At 36.3% G+C, this 19,353-nt stretch overlaps 2 protein-coding genes across 10 annotated transcripts; both read left to right on the top strand.

The window, feature by feature from the left end:
• The first annotated feature begins 1,559 nt into the window (after positions 1-1,559).
• LOC105344283 (agmatinase, mitochondrial) lies at positions 1,560-9,361 on the top strand. Its single transcript, XM_011452027.4, has 7 exons — positions 1,560-1,674; positions 2,304-2,531; positions 3,370-3,495; positions 7,003-7,187; positions 8,031-8,231; positions 8,536-8,775; positions 9,130-9,361. Exons 2-7 carry the CDS (start codon positions 2,330-2,332, stop codon positions 9,229-9,231), a joined length of 1,056 nt encoding a protein of 351 aa, XP_011450329.3. The 5' UTR covers positions 1,560-1,674; positions 2,304-2,329; the 3' UTR covers positions 9,232-9,361.
• A 63-nt stretch (positions 9,362-9,424) lies between these two features.
• On the top strand, positions 9,425-17,938 carry LOC105344282 (monocarboxylate transporter 12). Of its 9 annotated transcripts, XM_066068787.1 has the most exons (9): positions 9,425-9,574; positions 9,910-10,319; positions 10,452-10,504; positions 12,448-12,519; positions 14,387-14,560; positions 14,798-14,941; positions 15,368-15,511; positions 15,817-16,818; positions 17,067-17,938. In XM_066068787.1, the coding sequence occupies exons 5-9, from the start codon at positions 14,512-14,514 to the stop codon at positions 17,234-17,236; spliced, it is 1,509 nt and encodes a 502-aa protein (XP_065924859.1). In that variant the 5' UTR covers positions 9,425-9,574; positions 9,910-10,319; positions 10,452-10,504; positions 12,448-12,519; positions 14,387-14,511; the 3' UTR covers positions 17,237-17,938. The 9 variants fall into 9 exon arrangements, with proteins under 9 accessions (XP_065924859.1, XP_011450327.2, XP_065924858.1 ...); XM_011452025.4 differs by lacking the exons at positions 9,425-9,574; positions 12,448-12,519 and having other exon boundaries at positions 9,718-10,076; positions 10,257-10,319; XM_066068786.1 differs by lacking the exon at positions 9,425-9,574 and having other exon boundaries at positions 9,718-10,319.
• Positions 17,939-19,353: the final 1,415 nt, after the last annotated feature.

Genomic DNA, 19,353 nt, shown 5'->3' with positions numbered 1-19,353 from the left:
TAGACTTTGTCATACAAATAGGACAGAAGAATATTCAGCTACCCAACAATACGCTTTATTTGTTTTACCGATTTGTAACAAAGAGTGGATGATTGAGTAAAGTTTTGTGATTTTAAAATAAATAAAACCGGTAATGGATGATTTTTTGAGTTTGATGTTTATAGTACTTTAATAAGAGTTTTTAATTTTTTTTATGTTTAAATGGATTAAAAACTTACCCATGGATCCAATGATACCCAATTTTATGTAAATATGAGGCCTAAGGGTTGCATTGTTCACATGAGCGAAAATGTCGTTTGACAAAAGGATATTGCTGACTATTGGCCAATACTATTCTAATTACAACAGCACGTTCACGCAAAAAATACAATTTTTCAAAACCATTCAAATTTTTGTTTTCAAACATCTCCATACTGACTTCTTCATCAAATAAAAAGATTAAAACGGAAATGCACGGACTTTTATCGACATATTAATTGTGTCCCCTTCACGTACCAGAACACCTGAAAATACACATTTAAACCCTTCTTTGATACCAATTCCACAAGTCAAATGCTTTACTTTCCTCCAAATAAAATTAGCTATATACATTCATATAGGTATAATAATGAAATGGGCAATATACTATTTAAAAATTAAGGTTCATTGGGCCAATATTCCATTTAATAATCATTCAATGGACCAATATCCCATTCAATAATCATTCAAAAGGCCAAATATCCCATTTAATAATTGTTCAATGGATCAATATCCCATTTCATAACCGTTCACTGGGACAAAATTCTATTCATTAAGTTTGATGCACAAGTGGTAAATCATACCAGAATAATAAAAGATCCAAGTTGAAAATATGGAAATGCACCATTTGAAGTGGGGTTAAACCGTTTGATGATAATGCAGTTCTATGACATCTGTGATCAACGCCCTCTTTCCACCGCGACATTGAATGTTTGAAACCAGCATTACCACCATTCCTGAAGATATGATGCAAAAGAACAGCAGTATCATGGTATTTACAGTTCAATAGTAAAAAAGATTAAAGTTACCGTGAGAAAGGATGGTGGGCGGGTTTTTGTTGGTTGTTTTCCATTTAATAATTTGTCCTATCTGATTTTGTCGTCTGCAGACTAGAAATTAGAAAAGAAGTTATGACGTGTGAATTTTACTTTAAAAACCGAGTATGTGCAACCCAAATTGGCCCGGAACTGCAAATCGTGCTCCTGGGACAACTGCACACATTAAGAATGTATTGAATATGCCCTTTCATTATCAGTTTATTTTTAATCACTGTTAGGATTAGTGCCTTGCAAATTTTTATTTTTGCAATGTCAAGTCTAAGGTCCGTTTGATACTAGGTCATCAGTTGATTACCCACAAGATCCATTTTGATCATATAAGTAGACAAAATCAAATCATGCAATGAAACATCGCTATTAGTTGTGAAGTTTAAAAAAAATCAACTGATAATTCAAAGCTTATATAGGTGATATCCGAAATTCGCGTGACCCGTGTTAGATAACGCTGATAACACTCAATGCAACGCAGGCATCCTTCCCTTAGACTGGTTCCCTGTCTATTTCAGACAAGCGCCCTTCCTTTAGTTTGGGAGCCTCTACTGTCATCATTGTCTGGAACGCCCTTCAGTAGGCTAACGATCTTCGGATCTATATACCGGTATATTTATTTATCTCAAAATGCATAGGAAGTCCAAACTGTATCTTTTTGAAGTACATTTTTTATTGCACTTAAAATGACCAATCTATACTCCCCCTGAGGATCGAAACAGGTCGCTACAGAGGAGAACCGGTGGAGGATAGAATATGTAACTTATGTGATCTTAACGAAATCGAAACTGAAAAGCACTTTTTATTACGTTGTCCATTCTTCAATAACCAGAGAAGTCATTTATTTTATAAAATAGGAAATAATTTAACTGTAAGTCAAAATAATACAAGTGACAGTATTCTGTTTGTTGACCTAATATGTAACTACCCCCGCCAAATCGCTTATTTTATCAATGAATTATACAATTTAAGACAGAAACACTTGACAAAGCCATCTTGCTCCCAAAACATGTACAATTTATTCACATTGTATTGAAAGTGACTTATAGGTCCGTTGGGCCGGGTGTATTGATGTTAAATTTGTAAGATGAATTTTCTAATAATGCTATATACACATGTCACTATAATAAATTATTTACTTACTTACTTACTACATGTATTTGACATGGGTACCGTTTATTCATCCTTAATCTTTCATGATCAAAAAAATTAACTGTTAATTTGAGTGACTTTTTCCAGGTGTGTAATTCCACCTTTAACAGCAAATGATCCCAACGGCACACCATACGTTTAGCAATCCCCAACGAACAGCAATGAAAAAAATTGTAAGGACCGCTCTCCGCCGTTCCCTGAGTACCAGCTCCCGTCATGGGGGGAAATACAACGAACCGCTGTCAGGGAACGATATGCCCCGGTCCGGGGGGATAGCCTCCATGATGCGTCTTCCCGTACAGACAGATTCCCAGGGTAAGAACGCGCACCTGTTTCAATTAATCTCGTGCACCGGTCACGTTCCGATTGTAACTTACCGGACACCTTCCCCTCGTTACAATGGGTCAGATAAGACAGCTTGCGCTGACCATGACCCAACATATAATCTAAGTTTGTTTGTAAATAATCATCAGGTTATGAGCTATAATCTTTAAACCATTAATTAAATCGATATCAGTTACGATATAGATAATAAAACCCTGGAATATATTTATTTTTGTTACAAATTATATAATATATCGAGTTTTATAAACACGTATCTTTATTGCATAAGATATCTACATTCTGAACAAATAGATAACATGAGCTGGACAGCTACGGCGGCCTATTTCAGCTTATGTTATAGACATTCCAACAACGACATGTATACATATGTTTTTTTTTTTTTTATATATTTACATTTACAATTAAGTAATTAACAGCTCCGTCATACTGATTGTCCATTAAAATGCAAAAAGACACACATGTATGGATCGTCCATATTTCATTTTCACTTTAAAGATTATTTTTCATAAGGACTTCTATTTCTATTTGCTAAAATCCATATGAATTAACATAATTATAAGCAGTTGTAACATATGTACATGAATATAAACATATTACGCTACCCTCTAAGCAGGAGCACACATGTCACTATATATATTATAGTTATACAATATTCTAAACAAATATCATTCGTGCGTGTACATTCATAGCGGGAGAGACCATAGAAATCAACAAATCAATTGCTGGTGAAAAGTACTCGAACATTAGTTCCCAACGAAATGTTTTATCAGAATAAATGCATGCAAAGAGAATTGTTTCCTTTGACAAGGTTTGAAGGCTTGCTTTGTGGGAATTCCCATGGACATCGGAACGTCCAACCGGTCCGGAACCAGGCTAGGACCACGACAAATCCGGACCGAGTCGGCGCTGGTTCGGAGGACCAACATCGCCACAGGTAGGTTGTAAAATGAAGCCGCTGTAGTAAGGTGTAGAAATAAAGTTACGTTACTGAATAGCTGTAGAAAAAGCCATTAGCTTAGTGGTGATCTGTATATAAATAGGTGTAACTGAAAATAAAGCCGCTATACTTGTTAGTTGTTGAGAATTTGATCGCTGCTACTGAAAAGATGTAGCAATATGTATCAATCTGATTAAAATCAGATCTTCGATGATATGTCGCTATATATAATAGTCGTCACTAATTAGCTGCATAGAAATGGCTGCTATTGAAAAGCTGTAAAAGTCCGCTACTGTAAAAATAGCCGCTAATTATTAGCTGTAGAAATAGCCGCTACTAATCAGCTTTTTAAAAATTAATCAAAGTACTGAAGTACTGACGGGAGTTGAGTTTATTGATTATCATTTATTTTAAAATCAGCTTATCTTGCATGGCAATTAGTTTCTAGTCTGTATTTGAATTACGCACTTTTTTATAATATGAATTGTTTGACTTTTCCGGTGTAACGAAGAATATTGACCCGGGTTGAAAATTGACCCGGGGGTCATTTTTCAACGTTGAATATTGACCCGAGGGATCATTTTTCAACGTTGAAAATTGAGACCACGATCGTGAAATTTATACCCGGGGTCATTTTTCAACGGTATGAATTTTTTTCGAGAATACCCATATGACTCATGTTGTGCAATATTTTAAGATAGATTTCAAACTATATATTAGTAATTGAAACAATTCTAAAAATTGTATGGATCCAAACACTATTGACATCGAACTCTAGTCTCGTTCAAACAGACGCTCGGCTGTCTCCGTTAATCTCCGACAAGCAAGAGAGCCTCTCTGCTTGTCGGTGATTTACGGAGACAGCCGAACGTTTGGTTTAACGAGTCTTTATTAAATTCTGGCGTAGGAATACATGATCGAGACCACACAAATATCTAAATTGTTCGTATTATATAAAATCTGACTATTTTCAAAGTGTTAATAGATACGTTTCCTTGAAAAACAGCATACATTACATCGAATTTTTTTTATCATTTTCAAGAACTAAGTATTGTCAGCGGTGATGATTTGTGCTTTGGTCCAAACACTGTTTCACTTTCGGTTTGCCAGAGTAACTGCATAGGAGAGTTGATTAAAGTCAACTCCCAAAAATGAACATTACTAGTTAGCAGCATAGATTAGATGCTACTGAAAAGCTATTAAAAATAACTGCTAATGGTTATCTGTTTTAAATCGCGTTTTATTTTGTTTTCTACGCACTTATGTGTATTAACGATACATATGTGCATTTATATGTATGTTTATGACTTTAATTACACCTTCCATAATGCATGGCTTTTGTTAACAAACCATACCGTACACGTACATAAAAACTTTGGCAGGGTTTGAAAACTTTGGTAGAATTTGGACAGAATATGTCCACCATCCAAACAAGAGATCAAACAAGAGTTATCTCTCTTCCAGAGTAGGGAGACTTTCCCATGTTATTACCGTCTTCCTTGGAAGACGGTATAAAGAGTTGAAATAATTTACAGTCTCCGGGTTGTGCACTTCCTTTCCTTTATGATTGGTAGATAATACATGATGTGAAAATTTACATTTATTTCATTGGTTGAAATACTTTTCGGCGCTAGGGAGATAATTTTCTGATGATCTTTTTCATGTACGACTTAACAAATTTCGTAGATTTCAAATCTTAAAAAGTGAGAAAACGAAAAAGCAATATTATACAAAATTGCTATGAATGAAATTCAGCCTTTGGTTTTCAGGTCCAACTTGTTGAAAGTAATATTCTATAATATCTATTGAAATTATTTGTTTTTCTTTTAGCATTGTTTATTCAAACATTTATACAAAATTTAAAAAAGTTCATGTACGACTTAACAAATTTCGTAGATTTCAAATCTTAAAAAGTGAGAAAACGAAAAAGCAATATTATACAAAATTGCTATGAATGAAATTCAGCCTTTGGTTTTCAGGTCCAACTAATTGAAAGTAATATTCTATAATATCTATTGAAATTATTTGTTTTTCTTTTAGCATTGTTTATTCAAACATGTATACAAAATAAAAAAAATTGATGCCACCCCCCCCTTTTTTTGTCGCAGGAAAGATTTTTTGTTAAATTTACTTATGAAGATGTGAATTATGATGGAGTTGTCCCCTCCCCCACTTTTTGGGATTATGTAAAAAATTTGAAATGACATAACGAAATTAAGACAGAAAATGAAGTTATGGATATAAACTAAACTACCCCCCCCCCCCACCCCAACCCCCACCCCAACCCCCCCCCCCCCCCCCCCACGGTTTAGGATTCATTAGGATTCATAATGATTCTGGGAAGTTTGTTTTTTTGCTTGTCAAGATTTTTTCGATGAGTCTGCCCCCCCCCCTTTCAAAAACGATGGCTCATGATTCGTGCCTGTAATGAAAGGTTTATGTATGATATCAACCATAGTATAGAAATAAACTTCTAAGGGCAAGGGCAAATGTCTCAGATGTCGTCGAGCTGTTTTACTTTTGCTGTGATTTTGGTCCTAAATCTTGTTTACTTGCTAAACTGTTGTGAGGGGAAAATAATTCACATACCGCGGAACGAGATAGTTTATCAAAGAATTTCTTGTAAAGATTATAATCGAATCTGGAAATATTGTTACAAAAAAACTCACTGGTATTAAGTGATAAAATGCGTAGAAGAAATTAAGAATAAAATAACACATGTAAAATAATTGTTGAAAATTAAATAGAAACCCTCACAAAAAAGTATGAATATGGTAAACATCGTGCTGTATCGTGTGTTAGCGATACAAGAAGTGAGTAGCAAGATGTGTACGTTTAGCACTATATAGTCTATACAAAATCTCATCTTCTCACTCAGGAAAACTTCATTTTTACAATAAAATATCAAATTCTAACGAGTACAAGTTGCAAGTTTTCCTTGAAAAGGCATGAAAGATCCCAGCTAACAAGATTAAGTGCAAATTCACCATTCATTGAAACAGGTAGATATTGTAAACCAATTATCCCTAAGGAAAAACGTTTATGCTATGCTAGTAAATTATTGGTCGAAAATGAAAAACATTTTGTACTTTACTGTCCTAGGTATGACAATCTTCGATTTCATTATTGTTATATATTTTATGATAAATTATACTGTGGTATTGATCCCATAAAAGAAATTGTGTATCCATGTGATTATAATATACCAAAACGTCTATGTATCTACTTAGATAAATGCTTTATGCAGAGAAAACAGTTCCGGGGACTATGAAGTATTGTATAAAACTGTCTACTCTTGCATGCTATAGCCTTTCTGTTATAATATTCTTTTGTCTGTCATTTGATTTCATTTTGACTGTTCCCAACATGGTGATGTCAATAAACCATTGAATTGAATACATTTAAGCTCCTCGTGCATACATCTTGCGTTCATCAACTGTACATCGCGATGCACATTAGATTTAACAAAGTCTGAGTAATGATCGACTGTTTATTTTGTTCTAGGGGCCTCGCCGTTTGACTCTTTCCAAGTAGCTGACGTCGGTGACGTGAACTTTAACCTTTACAATCTTCCTAAGGCGTGTGAGGACATCCGGGACTATTACCGGAAGTTGATTAGTAATGGCTGCATACCTCTAACAATGGGAGGGGACCACACAATTAGCTACCCCATCCTGCAGGCCATGAAGGTCAGACATGTGCACTCAATTAATAAATAACTATTGGAAAGTCAAAATATAACTGTTAGACTGATTAAGAGTAAAGACAGACTAGAGATTTGAATATATATACACTATTGCACTAAATGCAGCGCTCAAAATATGATCTCGATTTCTACACTTGGACGATCCAGAAGCTTGATATTAAGGTACATGTATTCAAAAATGACGTATTGTATTCTGATGCCGATTCTGATTGGTGATGTGGTAAAATGTCAAATACTTTGTCGTGCTTCCATTTCTGACAGATGACGTTAATTGTAAGTTAAAATGACCCAATATAAACATCCATATTTACTGCCCTAAATGAGCTGCATCAGCGGAACTAATTTCTCTTTATTGTCGTTGGACTTCTGCTTCCGGTGCATCGAATAACCGCGCCCTATGAGCAGAAATATACATCATTTAAACTGGTTAGAGAACCAGCTTCAGGGGTTAACGCACATAATTGCACGGGCTATTGTTGCTCGGGCTACTGTGAATCTAAGTGCGGGGCTTACGTACATGTACATCACTGCAGGGGCTGCCACGAAGTGATAAGGAAATATGTTGCGCATACCGAAGCTGAAATATAGAAAATCAAATTGATTCTTCTTAACTAAGCTTGCACAAAGTGAATTTCCTTTAGAACCGAGCTAGGTTAGCGCTCTTTAGTACTATCATTACTTTGATTGTTATTGCTATCAACTGATTGGCATACGTGGTACAAACTCTCTTTAATTCGTTATTTGAACGGCTCATAATGATGTATTCATTGATAATGAGACGCTAATGACACCTGGTAATGTTTGAAGTGTTTTCTTGGTCCCCCAGGAGAGGTACGGTCCCCTGGGAATGGTCCATATCGACGCCCACTCTGACACAAGCGACACGATGCTGGGGGAGAAGATTGCCCACGGGACGCCCTTCCGTCGGGCGGTGGAGGAGGGGTGCCTGGACCCCCACAGGGTCATTCAGATCGGACTCCGTGGGTCCACATATTCCGTGGAGGACTACGATTGGGCGAGGAACCAGGTAAAGGGAATTATGGGGAAAAGATGCCATAAAAATAATATTCAAGGAAGGGATTTGAAGGTCGAAGCACATTTTACGTGTAACTTCGCAAGAATTTTTTTTTTAAATCAGAAAAACAAGAATTTTCGAAAAGCAAAACTAGTTTTTTCTCTTTATAATTTTAGAATCGATAGTTAATACATGTATAAATATTAAAACTAATTTCTTTATACTACTACGTCATACATATCGTCATATGTATACCTCGTATACTGTATAATGTGGTTATGAACGTCTTTGTCTAGAATGTTTACTTATATTTCAGGGATTTCGAGTGGTAATGGCGGAGGAGTGTTGGCACAAGTCCATGGCCCCCCTGATGAGTGAGGTCCGTGATATGATGGGCGACAGACCGGTGTATATATCATTTGACATCGATGGACTCGACCCCGCCTTTGCACCGGGAACAGGTACCCCCGAGATAGGTGGGCTGACCTCGATACAGGGACTGGAGATCGTCCGGGGTTGCAGGGGACTGAACGTCGTCGGGGGTGATCTCGTGGAGGTTAGTCTACAAGACCCCTCCCCCTTCCGAAAAAAAGGGGGAAAAAAGACATCCCCCCCCAAACCCCCCCCCCCCAAAAAAAACAAAAACAAAACACAACAATACAATCCAACAACTAAACGATTTTGTATCCACAGTAGAAAAAAAGCATATTAGGCTGTCCAGGCACAAATAGATGGAAAGAGCAAAAGAGTTTTCTGAAAAAATGAAAACAATCATGTCGATGGCTCTGTAAAGAGCTACATATAACAGGTGGTTGTCTCGTTGTATGTCATTGGATGCCGAATTTTTGGTTAATGACGTCATCAGCTAGTATGAAAAACAATTGATAAATCAGTAATTTTTTTTTAACAGGTGTCCCCTTCTTATGATTTGAATGGAACGACCGCCTTGACGGGAGCCAACCTTTTGTTTGAGATGCTTTGTGTCCTACCTGGGGTCAAGTACCTCCGCTGACGTCATTCGAATGTCATCATGCATATCATGATCAGGCGTCGATTTCTCTTACGTATTGAATAACTATTTATTTAAACTGCCGGTGATTATAACATGTTCATCTGTTTAGAAATAAAAAATAAAAATCCCCCGTGGACGTGTTCCGTGTTTGCGCCTCTGTTTTACGGCTGATAACAAGCCCTGCCGACTGACACCATTTTAAGGTCACGTGAGGTCAATGGAAATATTTACTAGGGATGCTGGAGTATGCAAGTTCATTGCAATACAGGGATCGAGATTTCGAAATGCATTTGTAAAGTATATGTTTAGTGATTTTTTAGAAAATTGCTACCGGGCAGGCAAGGTAAAAAAATATTTTTATTATTGGAATAAATAATGATTTGCAAAAACATGTAAATGCACAATAACGAGCGATAAAGGGGTCGAAAACAAGCCTTAATATTGGCCGGATGTTCTCTGTTCTGTTGTTGAAACGCCTCTCTTTTTAAAAAGAAATTGATAAATTCTAAGGTCGTCATGGCATTTCAATAGGTTTTGTTTTTTGCCACATGTAATTTATAGATTTAACTCGGTGAAATCGAGGACGATAGAGCTAGGGAATTGTCTGCACATTGTGATAAAACCCGACCACGCAATCTTGCACAACCTTATCACGGGCAACGTTTTTATTTCTCGCAGTTTAGGAAAAAACTTCTAAACATTGTGGGGAAAAGTCTCGAGGTTGAAAGTAACAGAGGGAGAAACCACCTGTACTCAGACGGTGGGTTCGTGTATTGAATGATATATATATATGTCTATGCATGAACCGACCCTCCCTGATGGATGCACTACTTAACGGAAACTAGGTAACGTTCTGTGTGTGTATCACTACCTGGTTTGAATAATTCCGATACCTTCCAACCATTCAAGTCTGTAATTATATAAACTGACAAGCTATTTGACGACAGCTTGAGACGGTGATTTATTTACATTTCTGGAAAATGAATTCATGATTTAAAAGATTATCTTGGTGATATTCATTACAGTGTATTGAATGGAAAATTGAATTTCTACACTCTTCAGTGCATATTAGATTCAATTCCATTGAGGTATGTATAAATAGGATAAAAATGCTGATTTTTTACCAGCAATACATAAAATGCAGTCACTGTTAAAGAATCCCGGCGAGCGCAGCATTGTTTAATGTTTTGTGTTGGAACTTTTTATTGTTATTTAATTAGATTATCCAGCTGCAGAATTTGTGCTCAGAAATTCTTGATTAACAACATTTCAGGTAAGTTTGGGGGACTAACTCTACTTTATGTGTAAGGAAAAATAAGCTCAACAGGGTGTTTATGACGTAACATATATACTGTTATTACATTCAGTGGCATATTCTCACTTATTATAGAAAAAACTCAAAAAAGAGAATTAACAGTCAGGAATTAATTGAAGCATTCCCCCATTCGAAAAATGAGTAAGCTTAATCTCGTGCTCTCTCTCTCTCTCTCTCTCTCTCTCTCTCTCTCTCTCTCTCTCTCTCTGGTAAGTGGAATGTGTGGAGTTGTAGGGAGCATTGATAAAACGGGGGTGAGATGGTGATGGGGGGGGGGGGGGGTTGAGAATACCTAAGGTTTCTGTGACATTAGACCGAGGTTTTGGTTGTGTGTAGATTAAATTTGTATTATATTCGTAAAAACGCCGGGTTACGCAGTTAGCGTTACTGATTATACTAAATTGGTCACGCAAAAAATGATCATGATATTTGTTCACATTTAAACGGACAGATGTTGTAGAGTCAAATGGGAAAGTATTGAAGGATAAAAGAGTGAAGGGGATCATTAACTTGTAGGAATTCTAGAACGCCCCCTTAAAGCTCTTGGCAAGACCCGGTTGAAATATAGACAACGTGTATTAATATATACAGAAGTTTCCCAGCTCCTCTGACACGTAACACACAAATAAGACGGAACTTGACGCGAGAAATTCTTGTAAAATTCAAAAATAATGAACGCAAAAAGTTGCTAAACACGAGAGGTTCATACTACATAGTGTCATTCACTGAAACCTTGGGTAAGAATTAGAATTTGTTGAGGAGACACTTGATTGATGGCAATATTATTTCTTAACCCCCCTTTCCAACATACCAATTTTACTATGTCATCTAAAGAATACATGTACATGTATACATATGGAAAAAGTAGGGTCAAGTTTGTCATTCTCGAAAGCTTGTATGGAAACAGAGTTCTAAAAAAATGTGAGAAAAAGAATTAAAGAAGGCGGTGTTTCACCCAATTTTTCGAGGTATAATCAATGACTACTTTGTCACTGTTTTATAGCAAAGATTTATCTTTAATTTACATACAAAAAATTGAATTAACATGGAGTCCCCCCCATCCCCCCACTTTTATGGGACCATGTCAAAAATTGCATTGAAAATAAGCTAGGAAAATAAACAGTGAAATTAAAGTTAAAGGTATACGTTAATTGCCCCCCCCCCCCCCCCCACCTCCCACAGATTAGGATTTTCTGGATTTTGAAAGGTCCCTCCTCTTTTTTTGCTTTGCTTGTCAAGATTTTTTTGGATAAGTCTGCCCCCCCCCCCCCCCACATTCAAAAACGAAAACGATGCTACGTGCTTGGAGTCTGTCTTATATAGCTACCGTTTTATGGGATTTAAACATATATAGTTCCATGCAGTTTCACTTCGATTACAAATACATTTTTTATAAGAAAGAGGTCTTCAGTACATATATTTATCGCAATTAATTGCTATACTAGAGATTCTACATGCAATTGGGTGTGTTTCAACTGTTCAAGCATTATAAGTTGTGTATCGCATATGTAAACGCTTATTCAGCATATTAGAGAAGCAGATTGTCTATATCGCAATTTGACACATGATATCAACGAAACTAATGAAAAAAAATCTAAATATATTTTTTTTAACATCATATGCCTCTCAGTTTTCATAGATTAAAGATACAGCGAAGTACATTGAAGCGTTTAATAGGCATAAATTACTCCAGAAAAGTTGTTACGTAATGTTTTGACTGACCTTTGTCAAATCGAGTTGAGACATTACCGCTCGTGACTTAATTTGAGAGAGAGAGAGAGAGAGAGTTAGAGAGAGAGAGAGTTAGTTAACTGGTTACACAGTTACTTGTAAGTTGATTAAAAAAAAAAGAAACCGGATATCAGTTCGTTTGTACTTCGACTTTTATATATTATTTGCAGTTCGTATTTCCTCTGATGTAAACACAAGTCCGCGTGGTTTGCGAGCGATGTTTAAGCATTTACGATTGACATGTAAGTGTGTGCGGAAATATAGGTGTTAAAAATCGAGTACTTTAATAGCTATTAAATAAACATAATGCAAAAAATATTTTTATAAACTAGACCATTGAATTTCTTAGAGAAACACTGCAGACGGCATGTATCGAATGACACCATAAAATTTGGGGGTCTGCCCAGTAGCCAGAAGGTTCAATAGTCCGAAGGCCCACTAGTCCGAAGTTCATTAGTCGAAAACTCGATGCAGAAAATGTTGTTAAGGTTAAAAATGACTAAAAACGTCAGGTTTGATTAATCAATTTCACCTTAACAAGTTCTTGGAGGTTTAGAAATACTAACATTTCTTTATGATATATACAGATGTGTTGGAAAGTTACAATAAAAATGTTTTAAAATAAAATATTTCGGAATTAGAAATTTTATCGAGTATGATCTATTTGTAAGAACGTCAATTTTTTTTTATGATAGATACAGATGTGTTGAAAATTAAGTTACAATAAAAATGTTTAAAAATAGAATCTTTTGGGATTAGAACAATATTTTATCGAGTATGATCACTAAATCAAATTGAATCAAAACCTAATGTACTTATTCATGAGTTTGTGTCTCCCACCTGGAGTGAACGTTCACCTACAAAAGAAGGATTATGGGGTTGTATACTTGTAGTAGGAAAGGAGGAATGAAAACTCTACTGGCCATTAACATTTCATTGTGAAACTTTCTCTAATTTGCTTTTTATCATATCAGTTTATGTAATACAATAGGGAGTTTTCATCAGTTTATGTAATACAATAGGGAGTTTTCATCAGTTTATGTAATACAATAGGAAGTTTTCATCAGCTTATGTAATACAATAGGGATTTTTCATCAACTAAGTTCGAACCATGCAGGACCTTCAGTTTATAAGAAACAAATACTCTACTGATTTGCTGAATGAGGTAAAAGGGTTAACCCATGAGCTAGTGCTACAGTAGGAGTGGGGCAATACTAAACCCATTATATACACTCACTATCACCGATAAATAAAAATGCCATTCTGTGGATCATTTACAGGACCTTTTGAACAAAGTCACCAAATGGTGACATACTTTGAATTTAACTCGCCATTTTCAAATTTTGGTCACCAGTTGGAACCCAATGTAGCATTGATATCTTTGCACATTTTCGCTTATTAAATATGCTAAAGAAGTGTATTGTTGAAAAAGATTTTATTTATTAGACTACCAGTATATACATCTGACAAAAAAATATAGAAAATATTTTCCATTTGTCCAATCATATTGGTCAGAAATCACACATCATACTCATTATTTTAGTATTTTCTGGCACTAGAAGTTTTCTTTTACTCTGAATCTTGGGAGACACTGCAACTAAATCTCCAAAATTGTAATATGTTGTTTTGAGTGGATTCATAACAACGATAATCTCACATGAAGTTCTTTTACATCGGTGTAACAAAATAATTTTTCCTCCTTGTTATGTCTCGCGAACGTTACTAAAAATGTTTGTCTCACACAGTTTTGCATATGAAACTTCCAATGGACGAAATCATTTTTTCGTATATACTAATGTATGCTATAGACAAATCACGTTGTTTAAATAGTCCGCCATTTTGTTTATTTTGCAAGATTTTTGAACCTGGTGTAAAATGTTAAAGATTGAACCAAATGGATATTTTTGTTGCCAAATGGTGACTGGCTTTTCATTTAAATTGCAAAACCTGAATCAAAGTTGCAAATGCAACCTAATTTAGTTGCAACTTTGAGCCCTGATTAATATATAATATAATATAATATATTATATAAACAGGTGACTGTGAATGCACTTCAGCCTCTTATTATGAATAGATAGTTTAAAAAAACTTAAACATTGTGTGTTTCAGACAGGATGCTGCTTACACTGTGATGATCAAACCTTCCTGTGACCTGTAGCTGGTAGTCAGCTGTGTGCATTAATGGCCAGCCAAGTTTGTTAAGTCTTCTTAGGAGTCCTACAGAATCTCTCATCATGTCTGGGCCCCCTATCGACAGAGGCTGGGCAATATTGGTGCTTGTAGGTGCGTCATGGAAGATTCTATAAAATCTATGCTATCTAAAGCTGTTTGGCAGGTCATTACAAAATGTGGTTAAGAGTGAATCATGGTTGAAATGTATATGTTTATATCTAGTTTATCTGGAAAGAAAATTTATGTATTTTTTTATAAAAAACAATTCTGAGACAACCTAAAGAAATTTGGCTTAAGAAACAGTGTATTTCTTGCTGAAGGTTTTAGTTAAAAGTTTATGCATTACAGGATTTTTCATCACTTCGTTCATCATGGTGGGAACAGCGAAATCCTATGGGATCCTAATGGGGGAGCTGATGAAACATTTTAAGATTTCTGCAGCCACTGGAGCGCTGGTCATGGGTGTTTCAGGGGCAGTGTACACCATTACAGGTAGCTGCCATAAATAGCCACCACAGTTCACACTGTACAGGTGGTCACCATTGGTCAATCATTACAAGTAATCTTAAGAGGTCATTTAGAAAAGATTAACATTACAAGGTCACTGAATACAGATAAACAACAGAGGTAACTTGGTACAGGTAACCTTCAGAGGTCACTTGGTACATGTAACCTTCAGAGGTCACTTAGTACAGGTAACCTTCAGAAGTCAATTAATTAAGGAATATTTTGAGTGTTGATTCCACAAATTCCTTTAAGACTTGTTTTGAATAGTTTTTTTGCAAACATATTTGGAAAAAAAAGCCCTGTATTGTTTTAAAAGTATTATTATAATGACTTTGTTCTGTCATTGCCTCTGAAACCCAGTCTTTGTGTTATAGTCATGCCAATACATGTACAAATTTTGTTCTGTGGTAGCTCCGATCTGCGTGGCGTGCGGTGAGGTGTTCTCCCAGAGGAAGGTGGTGATTGTTGGCAGCCTAATTGGATTCGTTATGGTGGGGCTCTCCTCTCTGCTTGTTAGCATGGAGTACTTTATCTTCTTCTATGGTGTTGGCACAGGTAATGAGAATATTGAGGGAAAATATGATAAAAATATGAATTTATTAATAACAAAAAAACAGAGCACATGATTATTTATACATGTATTACAGTATATACTTGTACACAGAGTATCAATATCAAAAAATAAAAATTAATGAACAAAAATCCAGAGCACATAAATATTATTACATGTATTACTTTGAAGATTGAATTCCAAGAAAATATTATTAATCTGAGACATTTGTACCAGTATGTAAATAGAATCAATGTAATACCAATAATCATTTTACAAATACTTGAATTTTTCATATTTTAATTTCTAGGTCTAGCTAATGCTTGTTTCTTTGGCAATGGATTGGTTATGGTTGGAATGTATTTCAAGAAATGGAGATCCCTTGCAACTGGGCTGGCCTTGAGTGGAGCCAGTGTTGGGACCTTTGTTATACCTATCCTTCTGGAAGCTCTCCTAGAAACGTTTTCTCTCTACGGTGCCATCCTGGTTATATCGGCCTTATACTTCAATGGCTGTGTCAGTGCTGCTCTCTATAGACCTTTTTCATTCTATACCAAATGTGCTGAGAAAAAAAATTCACCAGACTCTAAAAATGAACTTTTACCTCAAGAAGAGCCAACTTTCAAGGAACCAACCGAACAGTCTGAAACAGAGAAAATTCAGACTGAGTCTGAGAAAAATACTGAGTACTCTCATGTAGAAAGTGAAGAGGAGGTCAAGAAAAGTCTTCTGGAATTAAACCAGACAGAAGACACAACGAGCAAACAACCTGCCCCAGCACCCAGTGGGCGGCCAGTCTGGAGGTTTGAACTTTGTGGACGGACCTGGTCTCTTCCAGTGATTATCCAGTTCAATGTCCTGAAAATGCCAGTAGTTCTGTTCTTCACTGTGTTCAGCTTCTTTGTGTTCATAGGTTACTTTAACTTTATCTTGTTCTTGCCGGTGGACGCTCTCTCCCGAGGGATCACCAGGTACGAGAAGGCTGTGCTGGTGTCGTGCACGGGCGTGGGGGACCTAGTGGGAAGGATACTGGTTGGTTTCCTTGGAGATCTGAAGCTCATCCAGCGCTACAAGATCCTGGCCATCAGCTGTATTCTGTGCGGGGCCAACATCATTATGTTTGAGATAGCAGGCCAGGTGTACTGGTGGATGGCAATCCATGCTACTCTGTATGGGTTCTTTGGAGGCTGCTATGTGGCCATCAACAGTATTGTGCTTATTGACATGGTGGGACTGAAACTGATGCCTAAAGCCTTGGGGGTGGTTCTACTGATTCAAGGGCTAGGGGCTGCCATTGGACAACCCTTAGAAGGTAAAGTAATATTATCTCTGTGTCATCAAATGTTACCTTTAGTTAGTTCTTTTTTATTTATAGAGGTAACAAAGCAGTCTTTGTGTTTTCATCCCTTCTGAAACAGTTATGAGCTTATGATTGAAAAGAAGTAAATACATGTACATTTTAACTTCATTATAAAATCTCATATACATGTAATGATCATATTATAAATTTCCTCTGCTATAGATAAGCGTTCAGCCATTTTGTTTTTATATCTGTAACAGGTAAGATTAGGGATGAAACCCGTACCTATACTTCCCTGAACATCATCAACACCGTCCTAATGGTCAGCGCGGGCATGTTTCTGTTCCTGTACCCACTGGTCAAGCGGTTCCAGGACAAGCCCCCAAGGAAAGAAGAAAGCATGCAGGTTCAAGTCCCAGAAGAAGCATGAAGATTAATACTGGTAATAGACATCAGTTTTCTGGCACAAAACTGGAATTGTTATGCTTTTTTTTTTCATTGAGAGCTGTTCTTTTCTTATAGTGCTTTTTAGGTAGGTTTGTTAGCCTAATATGGCTTTTTGAGTGTTGTTTGGATTATTAAGGTCGATTGTGTGTTTGTGTTTGGGAGGAGGTAATAATGTGTTTCTGAAAGTCTATAAAAATCAGGGTAACTTACCGTAACATATTTTTTATTGATCATTTACATGTTTTTGAAAATAGTTAAATGATTTTTTAAACCTATTTTGAGCCAATGTTTATTTGAAGACAATCAAATTCAGGTTTTCACCATGTATATCCTTACAGTTTTTGGAGTTTTTAGAGCTAGTGCCATGAACATTTCAAACTGTATGAAACCAATTATTTTTTTTGTAAGAGAGTTGAAAGGAACATTTGTGTACCTCTTAGTCGGGAATATTTGTCTAAATGCCAACCACAATGTGTAAATAGAAATTCAGAAAACCTAATGTAATGAAACTTCAGTCTTGCAAAACTGTCCTTGTGTAACACTTATATGTTTTCAGTGGATGAAATAAAATTGTTACAGGGTGTAATGTGTAAAAATTGGTCAGCAAAACTTGCTAGTATGGAGGTGAGATGTAAAGAAATCTCAGCTGTAAGCCACAGGAAGCATAATCCCTTGTATCTAAACACTTTTTAGCTCATCTGAGCCAAAGGCTCAAGTGAGCTTTTCTGATCACAATTTGTCCGTTGTCTGTCGTCGTTGTCGTTGTCGGCGTTGTAAACTTTTCACATTTTCATCTTCTTCTCAAGAACCACTGGGCAGATTTCAACCAAATTTGGCACAAAGCACCACTAGGTGAAGGGGATTCAAGTTTGTTCAAATGAAGGGCCACGCCCTCTTTAAAGGGGAGATAATTGAGAATTTTTGAAAATTTGTTGGTATTTTTCAAAAATCTTCTTCTCAAAAACTATTCGGCCTGAAAAGCTCAAACTTGTGTGGAGGCATCCTCAGGTAGTGTAGATTCAAGTTTGTTCAAATCATGGTCCCCAGGGGTAGGGAGGGGCCACAATGGGGGGATCAAGTTTTACATAGAAATATATAGACAAAATCCTTAAAAATCTTCTTCTAAAAAACTATCAGGCCAGAAAAGCTCAAATAAAAATGGGAGCCTCCTCAGATAGTGTAGATTCAAGTTTGTTCAAATCATGGTCCCCGGGGGTAGGGTGGGGCCACAATGGGGGGGATCAAGTTTTACATAGGAATATATAGAGAAAATCTTTAAAAATCTTCTTCTAAAAAATTATTAGGCCAGAGAAGCTAAAATCAAAGTGGAAGCTTCCTCAGGTAGTGTAGATTCAAGTTTGTTCAAATCATGGTCCCCAGGGGTAGGGTGGGGCCACAATGGGGGGATCAAGTTTTACATAGGAATATAAAGAGAAAATCTTTAAAAATCTTCTTCTAAAAAATTATTAGGCCAGAAAAGCTCAAATAAAAGTGGAAGCTTCCTCAGGTAGTGTAGACTCAAGTTTGTTCAAATCATGGTCTCCGGGGCTAGGGTGAGGCCACAATTAGGGGATCAAGTTTTACATAGAAATATATAGACAAAATCTTTAAAAATCTTCTTCTAAAAAACTATCAGGCCAGAAAAGCTCAAATTAAAATGGAAGCATCCTCAGGTAGTGTAGATTCAAGTTTGTTCAAATCATGGTCCCCAGGGGTAGGGTGGGGCCACAATTAGGGGATAAATTTTTATACAGGAATATATAGAGAAAATCTTTAAAAAAATTTCTTTTCAAAACTTTATGGCCAAGAAAGCTCAAATTGTAACCATCCTCAGATAATGTAGATTCAAGTTTGTTCAAATCATGGTCCCTGGGGGTAGGGCGGGGCCACAATGGGGGATAAATTTTTATATATAGAGAAAATCTTTAAAAATCTTCTTCTCAAAACTATAAGGCCAGGAAAGCCCAAATTTAAGTGGAAGCATCCCAAGATCGTAAAGATTCAAGTTTGTTTAAATAATAGTCATCGGGTATGGTGAGGCCACAATGGGGGATGAATTTTTACATAGGAATATATAGAGAAAATCTTTAATATCTTCTT

The sequence above is a fragment of the Magallana gigas genome, chromosome 8 (assembly GCF_963853765.1).
Source record: "Magallana gigas chromosome 8, xbMagGiga1.1, whole genome shotgun sequence".
NCBI lineage: Eukaryota > Metazoa > Mollusca > Bivalvia > Ostreida > Ostreidae > Magallana > Magallana gigas.
This window is presented reverse-complemented; position numbering and strand designations above follow the sequence as displayed.

What these genes read in the sequence shown, in the direction of transcription:
- LOC105344282 (XM_066068787.1), top strand. Translation starts at nt 14,512, where the DNA reads ATGTCTGGGCCCCCTATCGACAGAGGCTGGGCAATATTGGTGCTTGTA. An exon ending in GGCAATATTGGTGCTTGTAG is followed by an intron (nt 14,561 to 14,797) that starts GTGCGTCATGGA and finishes TATGCATTACAG; the next exon opens with GATTTTTCATCACTTCGTTC. An exon ending in CATTGGACAACCCTTAGAAG is followed by an intron (nt 16,819 to 17,066) that starts GTAAAGTAATAT and finishes TATCTGTAACAG; the next exon opens with GTAAGATTAGGGATGAAACC.
- LOC105344283 (XM_011452027.4), top strand. Translation starts at nt 2,330, where the DNA reads ATGATCCCAACGGCACACCATACGTTTAGCAATCCCCAACGAACAGCA. An exon ending in CGTACAGACAGATTCCCAGG is followed by an intron (nt 2,532 to 3,369) that starts GTAAGAACGCGC and finishes TCCTTTGACAAG; the next exon opens with GTTTGAAGGCTTGCTTTGTG. An exon ending in CCATCCTGCAGGCCATGAAG is followed by an intron (nt 7,188 to 8,030) that starts GTCAGACATGTG and finishes TTGGTCCCCCAG; the next exon opens with GAGAGGTACGGTCCCCTGGG.